Consider the following 21589-nt stretch of genomic DNA (forward strand, 5'->3'; position numbering starts at 1 on the left):
CAAGATCTCTTTTGATGACCTCAGGGCATCCCAAAAAGCTTCACAGCTTATGAACTTCTGAAGTGGTTACTATTGCAACATAGAAAAGGTTGGAGCCAATTTATGCACAGCAAGGTTCCACAAACAGTAATGAGATAAATGACCAGATCATTTGTTTTAGTGATGGTGGTTGAAGGACTAATATTGGCTAAGACACTGAGAACTCCCCTGTTCCTATTTGAAACAACACTACAGGATCTTATACTTCCACCTGAGAATGCAACTGGTGCCTGAGTTTAGTGTCTCATCTGAAAGATGGCAGCCATTGAGATGCAATTTTGAAATCCATACAAAATGTGCATAATCTACTACATTTTAGATTTCTGTACTTAAAAATAAAATCTAAAATTGAAAGACTGAAGAGAGGTGAGAATGTGACCACATAGGGGTCATGTGCAGAGCTGGAGGACAGTGCTCACAGGTCCTGCTGTTGAGCTTGGTCACATTATTTACATTCATATTCCCTTCAGCATTCTGAGACTCCATACCCATTCTATGCCTCACTTGCCTGAACATTGAAACTTTCTAAGCAACTTGGGTATCACAAGTGAGTCAAGGGTCATGGAGGCAAAGGCTACAGATAAGTACAACTTGGAAAGAGCAAAAATGAAGTGAGATCAAAAGCAACAGGACCTGGAAGGTTGAGGTCAGCTGGCTGTAATAAACTATTCTTCTACAGCAGCATTTGGCTACTGGCTATGAGTATGTTCAACAAACCTGCAAAGTGTTTCTGGTGATGTGTTTCAATTATTAACGGAGGCACAGGTAGGACTGCAGCCTGTATCTATATGCTGAAACAGATACATTCCTAGCAGGGGCAGAGACAAGGATGCAGAACAAAGACACATGCAGAGTTGTACAGGAAACATACATGCAGACAGGGAATTATGACACATATAACACACGGACTCAACGGGCCAAATGGCCTCCTTTTGTGCTAAGACCACGATATGCAGAGTACAGCCAGACACACGCAGAGTACAGACGTTACAGGCAGACAAAGAGGAACAAACATGTAGAGAAGAAAAGCAGACACGGAATTGACACATGGGTGAGTACAGGCAGACACACAGTTAGATGCAGAGACCAAGCAGACACATGGGAAATACAGGCACAAGCAGAGTGTACAGGCAGACACATGGATAAAAACACAAACACAGTGTACAGGCACACACACAGAATACAGACACATGCAGAGTGTGCAGACAGACAGAATAAAGACAGAGTAAAGGCAAACACAATAGACACAATAACAGTGCAGACAGACGCAGTGGAACCTGTAAAAAGACAACACAATGGAAGAAAATACTGTGTTTATTGCTCTTTTTTAATAGTTAATTATACAGATTTCTTTCTACTAAACAGTGCTCACAGTGGAGTCTAATGGTTTTGTCTATGCAATCCAGTAACTTGAAACTGTAACAAAAACCCCGTGTGATTTCCAGCTCAGTATAAATCCAACTATAGCCATCAACTCCTTCCGACAGGGTCTGACTACAGGCCCACTTAGCTACAGGTATTTACACCATCAGAAGCAGAGAGACCTCCAATCCAGCTCAGCACAACTCTCAGGAACAGGCACACACAAACATGCACTTATAGGTTCCTTGTGTGCATTTCCACACACACCTTTTCACATTCATTCTCACACACACACACACAGCCATGTGCACATATCCACAACTACCACCTGCACAAGCTTGTGTTCACAGCCACCCCCGTGCACAAGCTCACCTTTACCTTCTCAGCTCCATGCTTACGACGACCGTCCCTGGTGCTCACACTCATTTGTGTCTGACCTCAACCCTGTGCCGCACATCTTTACACCAATGTGTACACATACTCACACCCACACACCTTCAGTCACTTGCGCATCATGCATAAGTGAACACACACAATTGCGCAAGTGCTCGCACTCTTATCGTCCCGGGGCAACTTCGCTGCTTTCCGTCAGAAGACTCCCAGGCGGTCTGAAAGTGATGTGAGATGGTTCTGTGTTTTAATCCCCTCGCACACTGAGCTCCTGAGTTAATCCAGCCTCTGACAGCAGTCAGATCCCAGGCACTCCCAACAACATTGACACTGCAGGCTGAATGGTTGGATGAAACTTCTCTTTAATGGGTCCCTTTCCGTCACTGTGATGGAGCTGCCTCCTAACCAACCAGTCCTTTTAACCTTGCATTGGAAAGCAAGTGGAGGAGAGGGAACCGCCCAGAACCACAACCCCTCTTCACACAGGAATCCTGAATAATTTCTGCTCCCTCTAACCCAGTGGACAGTAATCAGGAGCAGGAACCCTGGCTGATTTCCCCTCTCTCTAACCCTGGCAGATTGCACAAGGATAGATAGCACCCCTAAATCCCACTCCAGTTCAGATCATATGTAGGATGCCTCCCTCCATATTAACATAACTGACAGACACACACACACACAGAAACACAAATCACATGCTCCAGTATCAATCTGCTGATGCTTCAGGCAGTCATCATCTGCCTTGTGTATGCAGTGACAAACTTCACTGCCAGCACACCCATCTCCGTAGTGCCCTGCCCATGAACGATCCAGGCCCACTCACAGTTTGTGAGGAATGGTCCCCCACATGACTCTGGGCCTCGGCTTGAGCCTCTCCTTGCAGACAAGGTGAGGCGGAGGGGCAGGCAGTCTGAGCAACAGTAGGGGGAGGGGAGGGTGTCTGGGTTTGATTGAAGATGTCCTTCTTCCAATCCACTTGTGCACACCAGTTAAGTTGAAATGAGGAGAGTCTTTCGCTCTGTGTCTCCCTCCCCCACCCTCTCCTCCTCCTCTCTGACATTGAGGGGAGGGGGTGGGGAGGTTGCAAACCGCACGAGTCTGTCTCAGGTTGTGGTGGGAGGGTCTAGGACTGCACTCTCAGCCAGGGCGGCAGCGATGACCAACTCCGGGTGGCTCTTGCTCTTGTGCGCCACCACGCTGTCCTTCTTCTCAAACTTCTTCCCGCACACATTGCACGAGAACTGGTAGTTAGCGTCAGCATCGTGTTTCTTCATGTGCCAGTTCAGCGAGGCCTTCTGTCGGCAGGTGAAGCCGCAGATCTCACACCTGGAGAGAGAGAGGGAGAGAAAGGGTCAGGTCCACACTTGGCGAGGGGGAGGGGGAAAAGGGGAGTGCCATCCGCACACCTGGACAGGGAGAGGGGGAGGGCCCGGTCCACACCTGGACAGGGAGAGGGGGAGGGCCAGGTCCACACTGAGGGAGAGTGGGGGAGGGGGAGAGGGGGAGGGCCAGGTCCACACTGAGGGAGAGGGGGAGAGGGGGAGGGCCAGGTCCACACTGAGGGAGAGTGGGGGAGGGGGAGAGGGGGAGGGCCAGGTCCACACTGAGGGAGAGTGGGGGAGGGGGAGAGGGGGAGGGCCAGGTCCACACTGAGGGAGAGTGGGGGAGGGGGAGAGGGGGAGGGCCAGGTCCACACCTGGACAGGGGGAGGGGGAGGACCAGGTCCACACCTGGACAGGGGGAGGGGGAGGACCAGGTCCACACCTGGACAGGGGGAGGGGGGGGGAAAAGAGGGCCAGTACCACACCTGGACAGGGAGAGGGGGAGGGCCATGCATACGTCTGGTGGTGGGGAGGTCGGGTGTGGCTTTGCAGTCGGGTAGAGAGGAATGAAGAGGGAAGGAGGGCAGCCTGATTAAAGCTATTCTGAGCCCACCTCTGGACTTAGAATGTGTAACTGTCTCAGATACTTACTGTAAAGGCTTCTCTCCAGTGTGGATCATTCTGTGAACGGCCAAATTATGCGAGCTCTTAAAGGCACGGGCGCAATACTCACAGATGTAATCCCGCTGATCTGTCAGACACAAAGAGTGATTAGAGACAACATGCGACAGACAGACAGAGGCGGAGTGTTTGAGACAGGGACACAAAACCTTGTTGCCCAAAATAACGGCCATGAACTTGGTTGTGATATATGGGCATGGATGGAGGATTAGTTAAAGGACTGAAAACAGAGTCAAAATAAATGTACAATTTTCAAGTTGGTAAGCAGGTACTTGTGGAGTGCCAGAAAGATCAGTGCTGGGAACTCAGCTATCTAAAATCTATAAAAAGATAATAAAAATAATAGAGTTTTGTCTGCCCACACTGTTCTGATGGGTTGGTGGGTGGATTTGGTCTGCAGAGTCTGGCGCATGCTGAGTGCACGGAGGACGGGAGCACAGGATCCACACGCGGCTGCCAATGGTTGGTGGTGGCGACGGCAGGTTGGAAGGGTGTTGGTGGAGAATAAGAACAGCGGAAGGTGATGGCAGCCCAACAACGAAGTTACTCTGGTTGGATGGATCGGTGTGGGGGTGGATGGCATGGTGGTGGGAATGGCACGGGAGTAGGGGAATGGCATGGAAGGGATGGTATAGGAAGAACGGGTGGAATGGGATGGAAATGATATGAGAGGGTTGAAAGGATGGGTACGGCATGAGAAGGATGGCAAGGTAAGGATGACGTGGCATGGGTTGGGCATTTAAAGTAGTACTGTTGCAATATAGATAGTAATTTCACCACAAATGTTTTGCGGGTCTCCGCTAGTTTACATTCCTGACTTAGATGAAGGGACTGAGATTGATGTAACCCAAGTTTGCTGATAATACAAAGCTGCTGGGAATGTAAGCTGTGAGGTCAGAGTCTGCAAAGGGACAGAGACAGGTTAAGTGAGTGGGCAGGAAAGTAGCAGATGCAATATAATGTGGGGAAATGCATGGTTATTCATAAGAATGTAAGAAATAGGAGCAGACCATATGGCCCGTTAAGCCTGCTCCTCCATTCGATATAATCACAGCTGATCTTTGGCTTCAGCTTCACTTTCCTGCCCACTCTCCACATCCCTTGATTCTGAGAGATCAAAACTCTGTCTACCTCAGCCTTAAATATAGTCAACGATGGAGCCCCTCTGGGGTAGAGAATTCCAAACATTCACAACACTTTGAGTGAAGAAATTTCTCCTCATTTCATTCCTAAATGATCGACCCCTCATCCTGAAACTGTGCCCGTGTTCTAGATTCCCCAGCTAGGGGAACAACCTCTCAATGTCTACCCTGTCAGTTCCATTCAGAATCTTTCGGTAGGAAGAATAGAAACACTGAATACTTTTTAAATGATAGGAAACTGTTAAATGTTAGTATTAAGAGACATTTTGGTGTCTTTGTACAATAAACACAAAGTTAACATGTAGGTACAGCAAACAATTAAGCCAAATGGTAAGCTGGCCTTTACTGCAAGTGGGTCAGAATATGAATAAGGAAGAATTGCTGCAGTTTTGGTCTCCGTACCAAAGGAAGGGTGCACGCCTTAAAGGTCATGCAACATAGGTTAACTGGACTGAATACTGGGATGAGAGCATTTTCTGATGAAAGACATGGTAAAATGGGCCGATGCTGTCTGGAGTTTAGAAGAATGAGAGGTGATCTTATTGAAACACAAAATTCTGGGAGAACTCAACAGGATAGATCCTGAGAGGCCGTTTCGCCTGGCTGGTCAGTCTTGAACAGGGGCCTAGTGTCACGGTAAGAGGTCAACCATATAAGACTGATAAGGAGAAATTTCTTCAGTCAGATGGTTGTGGATCTTTGGAATTCTCTATTCCTGCAAGATGATCAGTTGTTCAGTTCATTCAAGACTGAGATTGATAGATTTGTGGACTCTAAGATAATCAAAGGATATGGGGACGAGGTGGGAAAGTGGAGTTCAGGTTGATCTTACTAAACGGCGGAGCAGACTCGAGAGGCTGAATGGCCTACTCGTGCTCCTGTTTCTCATGTCCTTATGAGATATACACACACACACACCACACATACAGTGGGAGAACGTGAGAGTGCACGCCAGGGTGCAAGAGCCAGAGTGCGAGTGACAGACACATAGAAAGAGTGATGCAGAGGGAGAACCACACAGATAGAAACGAATAGGCAGAAAGACAACAATAGAAAGAGAAAAGAGGACAGACACAGCCCATGAAAGACTGGAAGGTAAGGGAACATAGGAACAGGAGTAGGCCATTCAGCCCCTCGAGCCTGTCCTGCCATTCAATGAGATCATGGCTGATCCACGGCCTAACTCCATATACCTGCCTTTGGCCCATATCCCTTAATATCTTTGCTGAACAAAAATCTATCTCAGATTTAAAATTAACAACTGTTCTAGCTTCATCTGATGTTTGTGGGAGAGAGTTCCAAACCTCTACCACCCTTTGCGTGAAGTGCTTCCGAACATCTCTCCTGAACGGTCTGGCCCTAATTTTTTAGACTATGCCCCCTAGTTTTAGAATCCCCAACCAGTGGAAATAGTTTAATTTTATCTAGCCTGTGTTTTCCTGTTAATATCTTGAAGACTTCAATCAGATCACCCCTTAACCTTCTAAATTCTAGAGAGAACAGGCCTAATTTGTGTAATCTCTCCTCGTAACTTAACCCCATTAGTCCAGGTCTCATACTTGCAAACCTATGTTGCACTCCCTGCAAGGCCAATACATCCTTCCTAAGGTGCGGTGCCCAGAACTGCTCACAGTACTCCAAGTGGGGTCTAACCAGGGTTTTGTACAGCTGCAGCATAACCTCTGTGTCTTTATACTCCAATCCTCTAGATATAAAGGCTAACATTCCATTAGCCTTTTTGATTATTTTCTGTACTTGCTCGTGGCATTTTAAAGATCTGTGCACCTGAACCCCCAATTTTCTTTGGACATCCACTGTACTTAACCTCTTCCCATTTAGAAAGTACCCTGCTCTATCGTTTTTTGGTCCAAAATGGATAACCTCACACTTGCCCACACTGAAATCCATTTGCCACAGTTTTGCCCATTCACCTAGTCTGTCAATATCTCCTTGTAACTTTATGCAATCATCTAGACTGTCTACAATGCCGCCTAACTTTGTATCATCAGAAAATTTGGATATATGACTTACTATGCCATCATCCAAGTCGTGAATGAATAATGTGAATAATTGAGGCCCCAACACAGATTCCTGTGGGACACCACTAGTCACATCCTGCCAAACAGAGTACTTACCCATTATCCCCACTCTCTGTCGCCTACCACTCAACCAACTTCCTAACTATGTCAATAATTTCCCTCAACTCCATGGGCTTCTACCTGAGTTAACAGTCTCTTATGTGGGACTTTATCAAATACCTTCTGGAAGTCCATATACATAACATCCATAGACATTCCCCTGTCCACTACCTTAGTCACCTCTTCAAAAAATTGAATGAGATTTGTCAGGCATGACCTTTCCGTCATGAATCCATGCTGGCTGTCCCTGATTAACTAAATTTTTTCTTGGTGTTCAGTCACCGTATCCTTGATTATAGACTCCAGCAACTTGCCCACCACAGATGTCAGGCTGACTGGTCTGTAATTTCCTTGGTTCCCCCTTTCACCCTTCTTAAAAAGTGGAGTGACATGTGCAACTTTCTAATCCAGAGGGACCACTCCTGAATCTAGGGAACTCTGAAAGACTATAGTTAGGACATCTACAATGTGCTCCCCTACTTCCTTTAACACCCTCGGATGGAAACCGTCAGGTCCTGGGGATTTCTCACTCTTTAGTTCCATTAATTTCCTTGTTACTGATGTTTTACTTGCGTTAATTGTATTAAGTCCCTGTCCCCTATCGACTATTAATTTTGTTGGGACTTCTGGCAAGTTATCCTCCTTTTCAACTGTAAATACGGAGGCCAAGTAATTGTTCAACATGTCTGCCATTTCCCCATTATCATTGACAATATCTCCATTTTCAGCTTTTAGTGGGTCTACATTGCTCTTGACCACCCGCTTTCCCTTTATGCAAGTATAAAATTTCAATTTTGATATCCCGTGCAAGTTTCCTTTCACAATCCCTTTTAGTAGATCTTATAAGCTGCTTTGTGACCCTTCACTGGTCTTTGTATCTATCCTATTCGGCCGGATCTGTGCTGCGTTTTGCATTTTTGTCAGCCCTTTCTTTTAGTTTTATGCTATTCCTAATCTCTTTAGTTGTCCATGGCTGTTTTTTGTCAAGTGGTATATGACTCTCAGGGGTATATACTTGCTCTGTATTTCGTTAAATGTTTCTTTAAATATTCTCCACTGTTCTTCAGTTGTTTGACCCATTAACAGATCTACCCAGTTTACCGTGGACAGTCTGTCTCGTCCTGTTAAAGTCAGCCTTACCCAAGTCTAAAATTCTAGTAGCTGATTCGTGCTTTTCACTTTCAAACGCTACCTTGAATTCGATCATGTTGTGATCACCATTTGATAAATGTTCAAGCACAGTTAGGCGAATTAAATTTGGCTCATTACTCATAACTAAATCTAATATTGCCTGTCCCCTTGTTACATCTAGGGCATATTGCTATAGGAAACTATCCCAGACACATTCCAGAAATTCGCTACCTTTCTGACAAGTGCTAGTCTGCCTCTCCCAATCTATGTGTCAGTTAAAATCCCCCATTAATACTACTCTGCCTAATATGTGCATTTATACAATCTAACACTTCAGAACTGCTACCAAGGGGTCTATACACAACACCTATTACAGTTTCAGATCCTTTTCTATTCCTCAGTTCCACCCATAAGGTCTGCAATGGATGCTTTCCCCTCATTATATCCTCCCTCACCAATGAGGTGATATTATTTCTAATCAGTAAGGATACTCCACTCCCCTGCCATTTTCCCTGTCCCTCCTGTAAACTTCATAACCATGTATATTTAGTTCCCAGTCCCGACCATCCTGCAGCCACGTCTCCGCAATGGCCACTACATCATAATCTTCCATTTGAATTTGCGCCTGCAGCTCATCTAGTTTACTCCTTACACTCCGTGCATTTGTACACAGAACTATTCTTTGGGCTATACCCCCTAACCTGTCCCTCAGCACTGATGCTTTATTGGCCTGTTTATTATTTCTCTCTTCTGGTTTACAAAGTATACTTCTTGCAGTTTTGCCACTACCTGCAGTAGGGTTCCTGACTGTTTCTTTACTCTCTGCCCTGTTACTTGTTTTTGAAACTGTATCGACTTCCCCGGAGGCCTCCCCCTCCCCCCCAGTTACTACTTCAAAGTCCTTGTCACCACCCTATTTATCCTTTCCGCTCAGATACTGGTCCCAGATCGGTTCAGGTGGAGCCCGTCCCAACGGCACAGTTCCTTCCTGTCCCAATACCGATGCCAGTGCCCCATGAATTGGAAACCCTCTTTCCCACACTTCTGTGAAAGAAAGTGAAAGAGAGAAAGACACACAAACAGAGGCAAGGAGAGAGATAGGCAGTGACAAAAGTACAGACAGAGGGACAACCAGATGCACAATTGCTGTTGAAAATTAAGAATGAATGAGACAGGGTAGTTAGAAGCAGACGGTTTCTAGCAGTTAAGGGGTCGAACACAAGGGGGAGAAAAACAAGTCGAGAGAAAGACAGACAGAAAACACACTGTGAATGACAAAGAGCACGCAACAGATAGATACACGGCCCATCGAAATGTCAACACAAAAGCAGGCCCTCCAACTTCAGCCATTGACAAACACTTTTTTCCAGAATCCTTGGGCTTTCTTTCCTTTTCTATGCTTTAGCCAGTTAGTTTTTAAATGGAGCAACATCTCTAGACTAAAGCCCCCTACAGAACCAGATTCCATCGTCAGAAAAGTGCAGTGGGGAAACATTTCCAGCTTCACTCTTTATTCCTGTAGGGAACATCCTTACTGTGCATCATTCTCAGCTGATGCCGTCAATCCCGAAGGCAGGCACAGCCTCAACTCAGGGCTTTCTTTTTATATTCATTCACGGGAATGATGTGTCCTTGGCAAGGCCAATATTTATTGCTCACCCGAATTGTGCTCAAGGTGCAGGTGGAGAGCCACCTTCTTGAACCATTGCAGTCCGTGAGGGTATAGGTCCACTCTCAGTGCTTTCAGGGAGTGTGTTCCAGGATTTTGACCCAGCGATAGTGCAGTAACGGCAATATATTTCCAAGTTAGGATGGCGTAGGGCTTGGAGGGGAACTTGCGGGTGGTGGTGTTCCCATGCATCCGCTGCCCTTGTTCTTCTAGGTGGGAGAGGTCGCGGGTTTGGAAGATGCTGTCGAAGCAGCCTTGGCGAGTTGCTGCAGTGCATCTTGGCAGACGATACACACTGCTGCCACTATGCGTTGGCGGTGGAGGAAGTGAATATTTAAGATGGTAGATGTGGTGGCAATCAATCAAGCAGGCTGACTTGTTCCAGACAGTGCGGAGCTTAAGTGTTGGAGCTGCACTCATCCACACACATCACACTCCTGACTTGTGCTTCGCAGATATTGGGACAGGCTTTGGAAGTCAGAAGGTGAGTTAGTCTCCACAGAATACCCAGTTTCTGATCGACTGTCATAGTCACTGTATGTATGAGGCTGGTCCTGTAAAGTTACAGGTCAATGGTAAGGATGGTCAGGATGTTGGAGGTTTCAATGATAATACTATTGACTATTAAAGGGAGGTGGTGAAGACTCTCTCTTGTTGGAGATGGCCTTTGCCTGGCACTTGTTACCTCCCAAATCCATGCCAATCTTTCCTGGAACTCCATGGATGAATCCCTCCAATCAGGTTTCAGCTCCTGCCATAGGACTGAAACAGCTCTTACTAAAGTCACAAATTACATCCTGCGTGACTGTGACAAAGGTAAACGAGCCCTCCTCGTCCTTCTCAACCTGTCTGCAGCCTTTGACACAGCTGACCACACCATCCTCCCCAAACGTGTCTCCACCATCGCCCAGCTGGGTGGGACTGCTCTCGCCTGGTTCCATTCTTAGCTTTTATTCATTTGTGGGATATGGGCATCGCTGACTAGGCCAGCATTTACCGCCCATCCCTACTTGCCCTCGAAAAGGTGATGGTGACCCGCCTTCTTGAACCGTTGATATACGTACACCACATGGACTTCATCAGTGCTGTTTGGAAGGGAGTTCCAGGATTTTGACCCAGCAAGTGGAGGAACAACGATGTAGTTCCAAGTCAGGATGGTGTGTGATTTGCAGGGGAATTTGAAGGCGGTGGTGCTCCCATGCGTCTGCTGCCCTTGTCCTTCTAGATGGTAGACGTCGTGGGTTTGGAAGGTGATGTCCAAGGAGCTTTGGAGAATTGCTGCAGTGCATCTTGTAGATGGTACAGACTGTTGCCACTGTGTACCAGTGGCGAAGGGAGTGAATGCTGAAGGTGGTGGATGGGGTGCCAATCAAGCGAGCTGCTTGGTCCTGGGTGGTGACAAGCTTTTCTTGAGTGTTGCTGGAGCTGCAACCATCCAGGCAAGTGGAGAGTATTCCATCCTGACTTGTCCCTTGTAGATGCCAGACAGGCAGTGAGAATTCCCAGCCTCTGACCTGCTCTTGTAGCCACATTACTTATATATGGCTGGTCCAGTTGCTTTTGGTCAATTGTAACCCAGAGGATGTTGGTAGTGGGAGATTCGGCGATGGTAATGCCATTGAACATCAAAGGGAGATGCTTAAATTATCTTTGAGATGCTCATTGCCTGGCACTTTTGTGGCATGAATGTTACTTGCCACTTATAGGTCCAAGCCTCGATGCTGTCCAGGTTTTGCTGCATAAGGACACAGACCGCTTCAGTATCTGAGTCGTAAATAATGCAGTTTTGCTAGGACTCCTTGATGTCATAGTCAGTCAAATGCTGACTTGATGTCAAGAGCAGTCACTCTCACCTTACCTCTTGAGTTCAGCTCTTTCGCCCACGTTTGGACAAAGGCTGTAATGAGGTCAGGAGCGGAGTGGTCCTGGTGGAACCAAACTGAGCATCAGTGAGCAGGTTATTGCTGAGCAAGTGCTGCTCGACAGCACTGTCGATGACCCCTTCCATCACTTTGCTGATGAGCAGGAGTAGACTGATAGGGCAGTAATTGGCCGGGTTGAATTTGTCCTGCTTTTTGTGCACAGGACCTGGGCAATTTTCCACATTGTCGTGTAGATGAGAGTGTTGTAACTGTACTTGAACAGCTTGGCTAGGGGCGCGCTAGTTCTGGAGCACAAGTCTTCAGTACTATTGCCGGAATGTTGTCAGGGCCTGGAGCCTTTGCACTAGTCCGTGCCTTTAGCGGTTTCTTAACATCACATACCACACAACGCGATGGAAGATGCCCACAGTGTGAAGATGGGACTTTGTCTCCACAACAGCTGTTTGGTGGTCACTCATACCAATACTGTCATACACAGCTGCATGTGCAGCAGGTAAATTGTGAGGACAAAGTCAAGCAGGTTTTCTCATGTGTTGGTTTGTTCACCACCTGCCACAAGCCCAGTTTGGCAGATAAGCCCTTCAGGACTTGACCAGCATGTTAAGTAGTGGTTCTACCAGAGATGGTGATGGAAGAGTCTGGAACATGGCTGTAAGGTATGATTCGGTGAATATGGGTATGTCAGGCTGTTGCTTGACGAGTCTGCGGTACAGCCCTCACAATTTTGGCAAGATTGTTAGCAAGGAGGACTTTGCAGGGTCCACCGAGCTTAGTGTTCCTTCTTCATGTCCAACTCCGCTGCCAAGGTCGCTATCAAATGGCCGGTCTGGTATACACGTAGCAGTGGCTGTATAACTGAATGGCATGTTCTGCCATTTCAAAGGGCTATTTAGAGTCAACCACATTGCTGTGAGTCTGGAATCACATGGAGGTCAGAATGGATAAGGATGGCCGATTTCCTTCCCACACATTTAGAAAACCAGATGGGACTTCAGCTCAAATCGGTAGTTACATAGTCACCATAACTGATATAAGCTTTTTCTCCCAGATTTCTTTAATTAACTGAATTTAAAATCCCCAGCTGCCGTGCCTCATGATCATGAGTCCAGGCCTCTGGAAAACTAGCCCAGTAACATAACCATACTGCTCCCATACCCTTAGTGTTGAGTTCATTAATCAGCAAGTTGGTTTCCAGATCTCACATGCATTTATTGAACTGAGAAAAGTCACGCTTCAACATTTAAATGTTTGTGGTTTAAAATATTTATGCTTGCTGAAGTTCCTTAGCCTAAAGTCTGTGGAACTTGTATACTTTGTATACAGTTCAGAGAAAGTTCACTGGATTGATTCCAGAGATATGGGGTTTGTCTTATGAAGAGAGATTGAGCAGTTTAGGCCTTTACTCTCTCGAGTTTAGAAGAGTGAGAGGAGATCTAATTGAGGTATATGAAATGATTAAGGGATTCACAAAGTAGACGTAGAGAGGATGTTTCCTCTGGTGGGGCAATCTCGAAAGAGATGTCAATAGTTTTAAGATATGGGGTAGAAGATTTAAAACAGAGATGAGGAGAAATTACTTCTCTCAAAGGGTTTTGATTCTGTGGAATTCACTATCCCAGAGTGCGGTGGATGCTGGGACATTGAGTAAATTTAAGGAGGAGATACACAGATGTTTAATTAGTAATGGGCTGAAGGGTTATGGAGAACTGGCAGGAAAGTGGAGTTGAGGCCGAGATGAGATCAGCCTTGATCGTATTGAATGGCGGAGCAGGCTCGAGGGGCTGAGCTGCCTACTTCTGCTCCTAGTTTATACGTTCGTAGACCCGATTACAGGGTGCCTGTGCAGAGAGTCCAACACAGGCCCCATGCCAACAAAAGACCACGGCAACCCCTCCACACTATCCCACCAAAACCGCCTGCCATCGCAATCACAGCCAGGTACCTGAGTGGTGTTTTGTGTGCCGCAGCAGCTGTTTCTGAAGTCGGAAGAGGCGCCCACAGGATGGGTGCGGACAGACGTACTTCTTCTTTAGCATGTGCTGGTACCTCATGTGGTGCTGAAAGAGGATCACAGTCATCGTCACTAGCACAAGGAGAGACTTGTGTAACCTGAACACACCATCCCACGAAGAGAGACGGGTGTGATCCCCAACTCACCCGTCTTGAGGAGAGACGAGTACAACCCCAACTCACTGCCAGACGAGGTCAGACGAGTGTAACCCTAACTCACCGGCACAGGAACCAGACCAACCTAACTAACTCACCGTCACACGAGCAAGACTAATCTAACCCCGACTCACCATCACACAAGGGGAGACGAGTGTAACCCCAACTCACCATCACACAGGGGGAGGCAAGTAGCCTCCTCATCGCAGGAACTAATTTAGTTAGCCTTTGTTGTACTGCCTCCAGTGCAAGTATATTCTTTCTTTAATGGGGAGACCAAAACCGCACAGTACTCCAGATGTGGTCTCACCAAAACCCTGTACAAATGTAGCAAGACTTTCTTATTCTTGCAATAAAAATCAACATGCCATTTGCCTTCCTAATTGCTTGCTGTACCTGCATGCTAACTTTCTGCATTCAGTCTACAAGCACACCCAAGTCTCTCTGATCAATACTTACAAGTTTCATAACTTGAAAAAAAATTCTGCTTTTCTATTCTTATGAGCAAAGTGAATAATTTCACACTTCCTTGCATTATACTCCGTCTTGTTGCCCACCCACTTAATCTGTCTATATCACTTTGCAGCCTCCCTGTGTCTTCCCCACAGCTTACTTTTCCACTTATCCTTGTGGCACTCCACTATTTACTGCCTGCCTGTTTGAAATGCCCCATTCATACCTATTCTTTGCTTTCCTGTCTGCTGACCAATCATCTATCTATGCTACTATATTACCCCCAACTCCATGAGCCCTTACCTTGCCAATTAACATTTCGTGTGGCATCTTATTGAATGCCTTTTGGAAATCCAGCTCTGCTACATCCACTGGTTCCCCTTTATCTACCTTATTAGTGACATCCTCAAAAAACCTGAATAAATTTCTCAAACAGGATTTCCCTTTAGCAAAACCATGTTGACTTGTTCTAATCGGATTGTGCTATTCTAAGTGCATTGGTAAGACTTCCTTCATAATAGATTCCAGCACTTTCCCCAATAACTGATGCTTGGCTAACTGGTCTGTAGTTCTGTGTTTTCTCTTCCCTCCTTTCTTGAAAAGCGGTGTAACATTTGCTAATTTCCAACCTCATGGGACCATTCCTGAATCTAAGGAATTTTGGAAAAGTCATAGCTAGCGCATCCACTATCTCTGCAGCTTTCTCATTTATAATCCTAGTGTGTTGGTCATCAGGATCTGGGGATTTGCCGGATTTTCATCCGTTAAGTTTCTCCAATACTTTTTTCTGCTGACATTAATTTCCTTAATTTTCTCACTCTTTTTAGCCCATAGGTTACTGTCTATTTCTGGTATTAAACCTGTGTCTTCTACTGTGAAGACAGACATAAAATATTTATTCAAAGCCTCTGCCATTAGTTCATTCCCCATGATAATTGCTCCTGTCTCTGCTAAGGGACCAACATTTACTTTAGCTACTCCCTTCCTTTTCATATACCTATAAAAAGCTCTTACAATCTGTTTTTACATTACTGGCTAGTTTACTCTCATTCCATTTTTTCCTTTTTAATCAAATGTTTGGTGGCTTCTAAAAAGCTCCCAATCTGCAGACTTGCTGCTTTTGTTGTAAGCTTCTTCATTTAATCTAATCCTATCCTTAACTTTGAGTGAGTCACAGATAGTTTTTGTTTTTGCTGAGTTTTCGTTTTTCAATGAAATGTATTTTTGTTGAACATTTTGAATAGTTTCTTCAAAGGTTTCCGACTGTGCACTTACCACCATATCTTTTATTCCATTTACCCTGTTTACCTTAGCCAGTTCTTCCCCTCATACCTACATAATTGACTTTGTTTAAGTTTAAGATTCTTGTTTGTGATTGGAATATGTCACTTTCAAACTTAACATGGAATTCAATGGTTTTCTGATCACTATTACCCAGTGGATCTTTTACTATGACATTACTAATTAGCCCTGCTTCATTCCACAACACTAGATCGAAGATAGCTTTATCCCTAGTTGGTTCCACAATGTATTACTTCAAGAAACTGTCCCAAAAATATTCTATGCACTCATCATCTAGACCACTCTTGCTAATTTCATTGTCCCAGTCTATATGAAGATTAAAATCCCCCACAATTATTATATCGCCTTTGTTACAAGCTCCAATAATTTCTTGCCTAATGCTCTGTTCAACAGCATAACTACAGTTACGGAACCTATGAACTGCTCCCAGCAATGTTTTCTGATTCTTGTTATTCCTAATTTCAACCCATACTGATTCTACTTCATGATCTTCTGAGATCAGATCCTTTCTCACTAATGTCCTTTTGTCATCCTTTATTATCAAGGCTACCCCTCCTCCTTTGCCATGATCTGTCTTTCCGAAATATTGTGCACCCTGGAATATTTATTTCCAAACCTATTCACCTTATAACCATGTCTGTCATGGCGCTTAAATCTAAATCATTTACCTCTAAGTAGTGGTACTAACAAGCCACTGTTGGTGATGGGCATTGAAGTCCCGTACTCAGATAAAATTCTGTGCCTTTGCTACCCTCAGCGTTTTTTCCAAGTGGCGTTTAACCTGGAGGAGTACTGATCTATCAGCTGAGGGACAGCAGTAGGTAGTAATCAGCAGGAGATTTCCTTGCCCATGTTTGAACTGATACTTTGAGATGTCATGAGGTCCAGAGTCATTGTTGAGTAATCCCAGAGCCACTCGCTCGTGTGACGCTGAGTTGGGGTTACACTCATCTCCCCACCTGTGGTTGTGAGTTGGGGTTAGATTAGTCACGCTCGTGTGATTGAGAGTTGGGGTTACTCATCTCGCCTAGTGTTATTGCTACCTTGCTCTCTTGCCTTCTCCTCTCTTTTTAAATTATCACACCTTCCCTCACTTGACCCTCACACCCACCATTTAGTTTAAAGCTCGCTCTACTGCCTGAGTTATACAACTTGCCTGAACACTGGTCCCAGCACAGATCAGGTGAAGACCATCCCAATGGTACAGTTCCCACTTTCCCCAGTACTGCTACCACAAATTGAACATATTCCTCCAACACCAATTTCTGAACCACATAATAAACTTTCTCTTATTTACCCGATGCCAATTTGCTCCTGGCGCAGGTAGCAATCCAGTGTTTATTAACGTTTGAGGTTCTGCTTTTTAATTTAGCCCCTAGCTGTTTATATTCCCTATGCAGAACCTCTTTCCTAGTCCTATCTATGTCACTAGTGCCCACGTGGTCCATGACAACTGGATCCTCCCCCTCCCACTGCAAGTTCCCCACCAGCCCTGAGAAGATGTCCCGAACGCTGGCAGCAAGCAGCCGTCTGGACTCATGCTCTCGGCTGCAGAGAACTGTATTTATCCCCGACTATGCTATCTCCTATTGCCACTACATTCTTATTTACTCCCCCTGCTTGAATGGCTTCCTGTACAAAGGTGCCATGGTCAGTTCACTCATCTGCCCTGCAGCCCTCACTCTCATGCATACAAGTTGAAAGAACATCAAACCTGCTGGACAACTGCAAGGGCTGAGGCTCCTCCACTTCCACCTCCAATCCCCATACCTGCCTGACTCGCAGTCACAACCTGTCCACCTTCCCTCACACCCACCATTTAGTTTAAAGCCTCTCTACTGCCCGAGTTATACAACTCGCCCGAACACTGGTCCCAGCACGCTGTCCCTGACCACTAACAAATCAAAAGACACTATCCTGTGGAGGTGCTGCCTTCTGGACAAAGTGTCCAGGTCACTTTCCCCTTCCTGATGCATCGCAGTGTCTGCAGCTCAGCCTCCAGCGCATCAATGCTGAGCCAAAGCTCCTCGAGCTGTAGACACTTACGGCAGACGTGGCTGCTGTGAATCACATTGGTGCCCACGAGCGCCACATACTGTAGCTACAACACATCACCTGCCCTGCCATCCTGAGTGCATTTTAAACTAATTAATATTTTTTAAATTAATGCTTCTTCTCGCCGGCAATTACTGTACTAATTTAAACATTGGTAATACAATAAACCTTACAGCTTAAAAATAAAACAAAACAGTAGGCTCACCAGCTTGTTACTTCCCTTCTGCTTGTGCATCTTAATGAATTATAAGGTAGCTACTTAAATTTTAATGTTACATTTTTCTAATTTCCAGCTATTTACACACACCCCCCAACAGCAGAGTACTAACCTAGCTATTTACAGATACTCTCCAACAGCAGTTACTCACCAACCAAATCAACTTGCAGCTTTCCTATGATGTCACGGTTTGATTTTGTTGTCAAACTCAGTCTGCACATGCCAACTCCTGATGTTCCCATGGAGATGCGGCTCCTCTCCGCTCTCTCCAGGTAACTGAAGTGAAGGCCCAGAGCCTCGCTCTGTATTTATCCGTTCCTGCTGTTAGGTGCTCCCACGCACGTCCGGTTCCTCTCCCCTCCATGAAGGGAGGTGCAGGCCCCAAGCCTTGCTCTCTATTTATCTGCTCCTGATAGTAAGTTCTCCTGTGCAGGTCCAGTTCCTCTCCGCTCCCTGAAGGTAAGTGAAGTGGACCGCACCATCACACGAGGGGAGACTAGCATAACCCCAAGTCAGAATGGCACGAGGGGAGATGAGTGTAATCCCAACCCACCATCACACAAGGGGAGACGACTGAAACACAAGTCAGCCTTACAGAAGGTGTGACGAGCATAACCCCAACTCACCATCACACATTGATAAAAGTGGTTTTATCCTTGTACTCAGAACTTAGAATTCTGTGTGCTTTAAAAACTGAGAAAAGGATTTTTGCTCAATGGAAGACACCTGCAAATAGTTGGAATTCTAGCAATGTTTTGAAAGAAAGTTCATAACAAAAGTTGAACTTTACGGGTGCTTTGAAAAGAAGTTGAACTTGCACAAGGCCAGGAAAGCCAGCAATTTCAAGGAACCCACAGGAGTTTGGCCTTGCTCAGAGCATTTTTTTTTTGATTGACAAGAGACACTGTGTCTGGACAAGTGACCATCTTCAGGAAGGTTCCCCCCCCACTTTGGACCCTTTAAAAAGCCAGTGAGTAGAACAAAGGGAGGCATTTGAAATCTTTGCTTTGATCTGCCTGGAGCAAGATGACCCAGAAAAGTGTTACCTCTCTCTGTAAAGGAATCCTACAGCTTTTGAGAAGAATCCCTGCATCCAGTGTGGTCCATGCTGCCTTCTATTCTAAGAAATCCTGAAATCTGAAGAATTCTTCTACTGCTAGACTGCTGCTGACCTAAGCAGACCTGTTGCTACACTCCTGATGGAAGACCTATGTGACGCCTGCTGCAGTTAAATTACTGTGAACGCCTACCCATCACAGACTGTTCATCAACCTCGCCTGGAGAGATTGCGAGTGGCACCCGCCTATTTGACTCTGGGACACCTCATGGTACCAGTAACATCCTACCACAACATGATAAACTCAATTATTTTTATTATTCCTGCTATTCCTCAGAAACAGCTGTAAACCAAATTTCTTTTTCCCCAGTTAACCAGTTTTTTTGACTGTGTGTGTGTGTGTGTGTGCGCGCGCGCGCATGAGGGTTAAGGAAATAAGGAGTTTTTCATATATATATATAGATTTATCTCATTAGTAGTTCAGACTTATTGCTTCTTTTCTAATAAACAGTTGATGTTACTGTTTCAAGAAACCTAGTTTTGGTGTGATTATTTTTTGGGGGAAAATAGTGCCAAATTTGGCTATTCTTCGTTAGGTGAAAATCTTTCTTGATATGGTGTGACTTGTGGAGTAGTAGGACTGAATTAACAGTGCATTAATCCTGCCTTGGTCGTAACAACATGGGGAGATCAGTACAATCCCAACTCACCATCATACGAGGTCAGACGAGTGTAACCAAACTCACCGTCTTACTAGGCGAGATGAGCGTAACCTCAACTCACCATCAAACAAAGGGAGACGAGCGTAACCCCAAGTCGGGATTGCACAAGAGACGAGCATAACCCCAACTCACCATCACACGAGGGGAGACGAGCGTAACCCCAACTCACCATCACACGAGGGGAGACGAGCGTAACCCCAACTCACCATCACACGAGGGGAGACGAGCGTAACCCCAACTCACCATCACACTAGGGGAGACAAGCGTAACCCCAAGTCGGGATTGCTGCTTCTAACCTTCGGGGCAGCTCCATGGTTTTCTGGCAGCTTTTAAAAAAAAAGTGGCAGTTCCGATTGTTTTTTTTGGAAGCAGCAGTTCCTATTCGCAGCAATGTCAGCTGTGAAATTGAGAGTTATGATTTTCTTTTTAAAGCCGGTCAAATCGGATAGGAGGAAGCCAATGGCAGAAATCTGCCATTTGTTGGAAATTTCTCATTCCTGAATCCTCTGTTTTTAGGTCAATGTGACACTTCACATTCTGAACCTCATAATCAGAGTGACACTGCACTCTCTAACCCTCTTCAAATGAGAGAGACACTGCACTCTGAACCACTGTTCCAGTTCAGTGACTTTGCACAGTCTGTCGCACTGTTCTAGAGTGTGACACTACAGTCTAATACACTGTTCAGGATGAGCATGATACTGCACAGCCTAATGCTCGGTTCAGAATCAGAGTGACGTCGTAAAGTGCAACCCTCTGCTCAGGATCAAAGGGACATTGCAGTCCACCCAACTGTTCTAGATCGGATTGATAGTACAGTCTAATCTTCTGTTCTAGAACAGACCATAAGAACACAAGAAATAGGCACCTTGAGCCTGCTCCGCCATTTGATACAATTATAGTTGATTTTCTGCTGTTCCCCATAATCCCTTGATTCCCGAGAAACCAAAAATCTGTCTATCTTGGCCTTGACCGTACTCAATGAAGAAGCATTCACAACTCTCTGGACTGGACAATTCCTAACATTCACAACCCTCAGTGAAGAAATTTCTCCTCATCTCAGTCCTTAATGATCGACCCTTTATCCTGAGATGGTGCCCCGGTGTTCTAGATTCCCCAGCCTGGGAAAACAACATCTCAGCATCTACCCTGTCAAGCCCCTTCACAATCTTGTAGATTACAATATACCTTGCATTCTTCTAAGCTCCAGAGAGCATAGGCCCAATTTACTCAACCCATCATAAGAAACAGTCTCATCCCAGAAAGAAATCTAGTGAACCTTTGTTTTACTGCCTCCAAGGCAAATATATCCTTCCTTAGAAAAGGAGACAAAACTACACACAGTACTCCAGGTGTGGCTCACAAAAGCCCTGTACAACTGGAGCAAGATTTCTTTATTCTTGCACTTCAATCCCCTTCCAATTAAGTCCGTCATGCCATTTGCCTTTCTAACTGCTTGGTGTACCTGCATGCTGACTTTGTGTTCCTGGTATGAGTACACCCCAGCATCTCTCAACATCAACATTTAAGTTTCACACCTTTCATAAAATATACTGCTTTACACTCCATTTACCACCTTGTTGACCACTCACTTAACCTGTCTACATCTCTTAGCAACCTATTTGTGTCCTCCTCACCAGTTACTTTCCCCTCCTTGCTTTATATCATCAGCAAATATGGATACACTACTCTTAGTCTCTCCATCTAAATCATGAATATAATTGTAAATAGCTCAGGCCCCAGCACTGACCCTGGTGGCACTCCACTAGTTAGCCTGAAAACTTGAAAATGCCACATTTATCCCTATTCCCTGTCCGTTAACCAATCCTCCAGTCATGCTATATATTGCCCTGAACTCCA

At 45.5% G+C, this 21589-nt stretch overlaps 1 protein-coding gene across 5 annotated transcripts in view; it reads right to left on the reverse strand.

The window, feature by feature from the left end:
- Positions 1 to 1335: 1335 nt before the first annotated feature.
- The window catches only part of LOC137385150 (E3 ubiquitin-protein ligase ZFP91-like), a 102755-nt gene continuing 82501 nt past the window's right edge, over positions 1336 to 21589 (reverse strand). For 4 of the 5 annotated variants that reach the window (XM_068060090.1, XM_068060089.1, XM_068060086.1 and 1 more), the window contains 3 exons: positions 13700 to 13814; positions 3765 to 3864; positions 1336 to 3117 (listed from right to left, as the gene is read on the reverse strand). In XM_068060090.1, coding sequence (XP_067916191.1) covers positions 2895 to 3117; positions 3765 to 3864; positions 13700 to 13814 — 438 coding nt within the window. In that variant the 3' untranslated portion in view covers positions 1336 to 2894. Of the gene's footprint in view, positions 3118 to 3764; positions 3865 to 13699; positions 13815 to 21589 lie in introns of those variants that run through there. The other variant, XM_068060088.1, reaches the window with a different exon arrangement.

This window comes from Heterodontus francisci, chromosome 28 (assembly GCF_036365525.1).
Source record: "Heterodontus francisci isolate sHetFra1 chromosome 28, sHetFra1.hap1, whole genome shotgun sequence".
Classification (NCBI taxonomy): Eukaryota; Metazoa; Chordata; class Chondrichthyes; order Heterodontiformes; family Heterodontidae; genus Heterodontus; species Heterodontus francisci.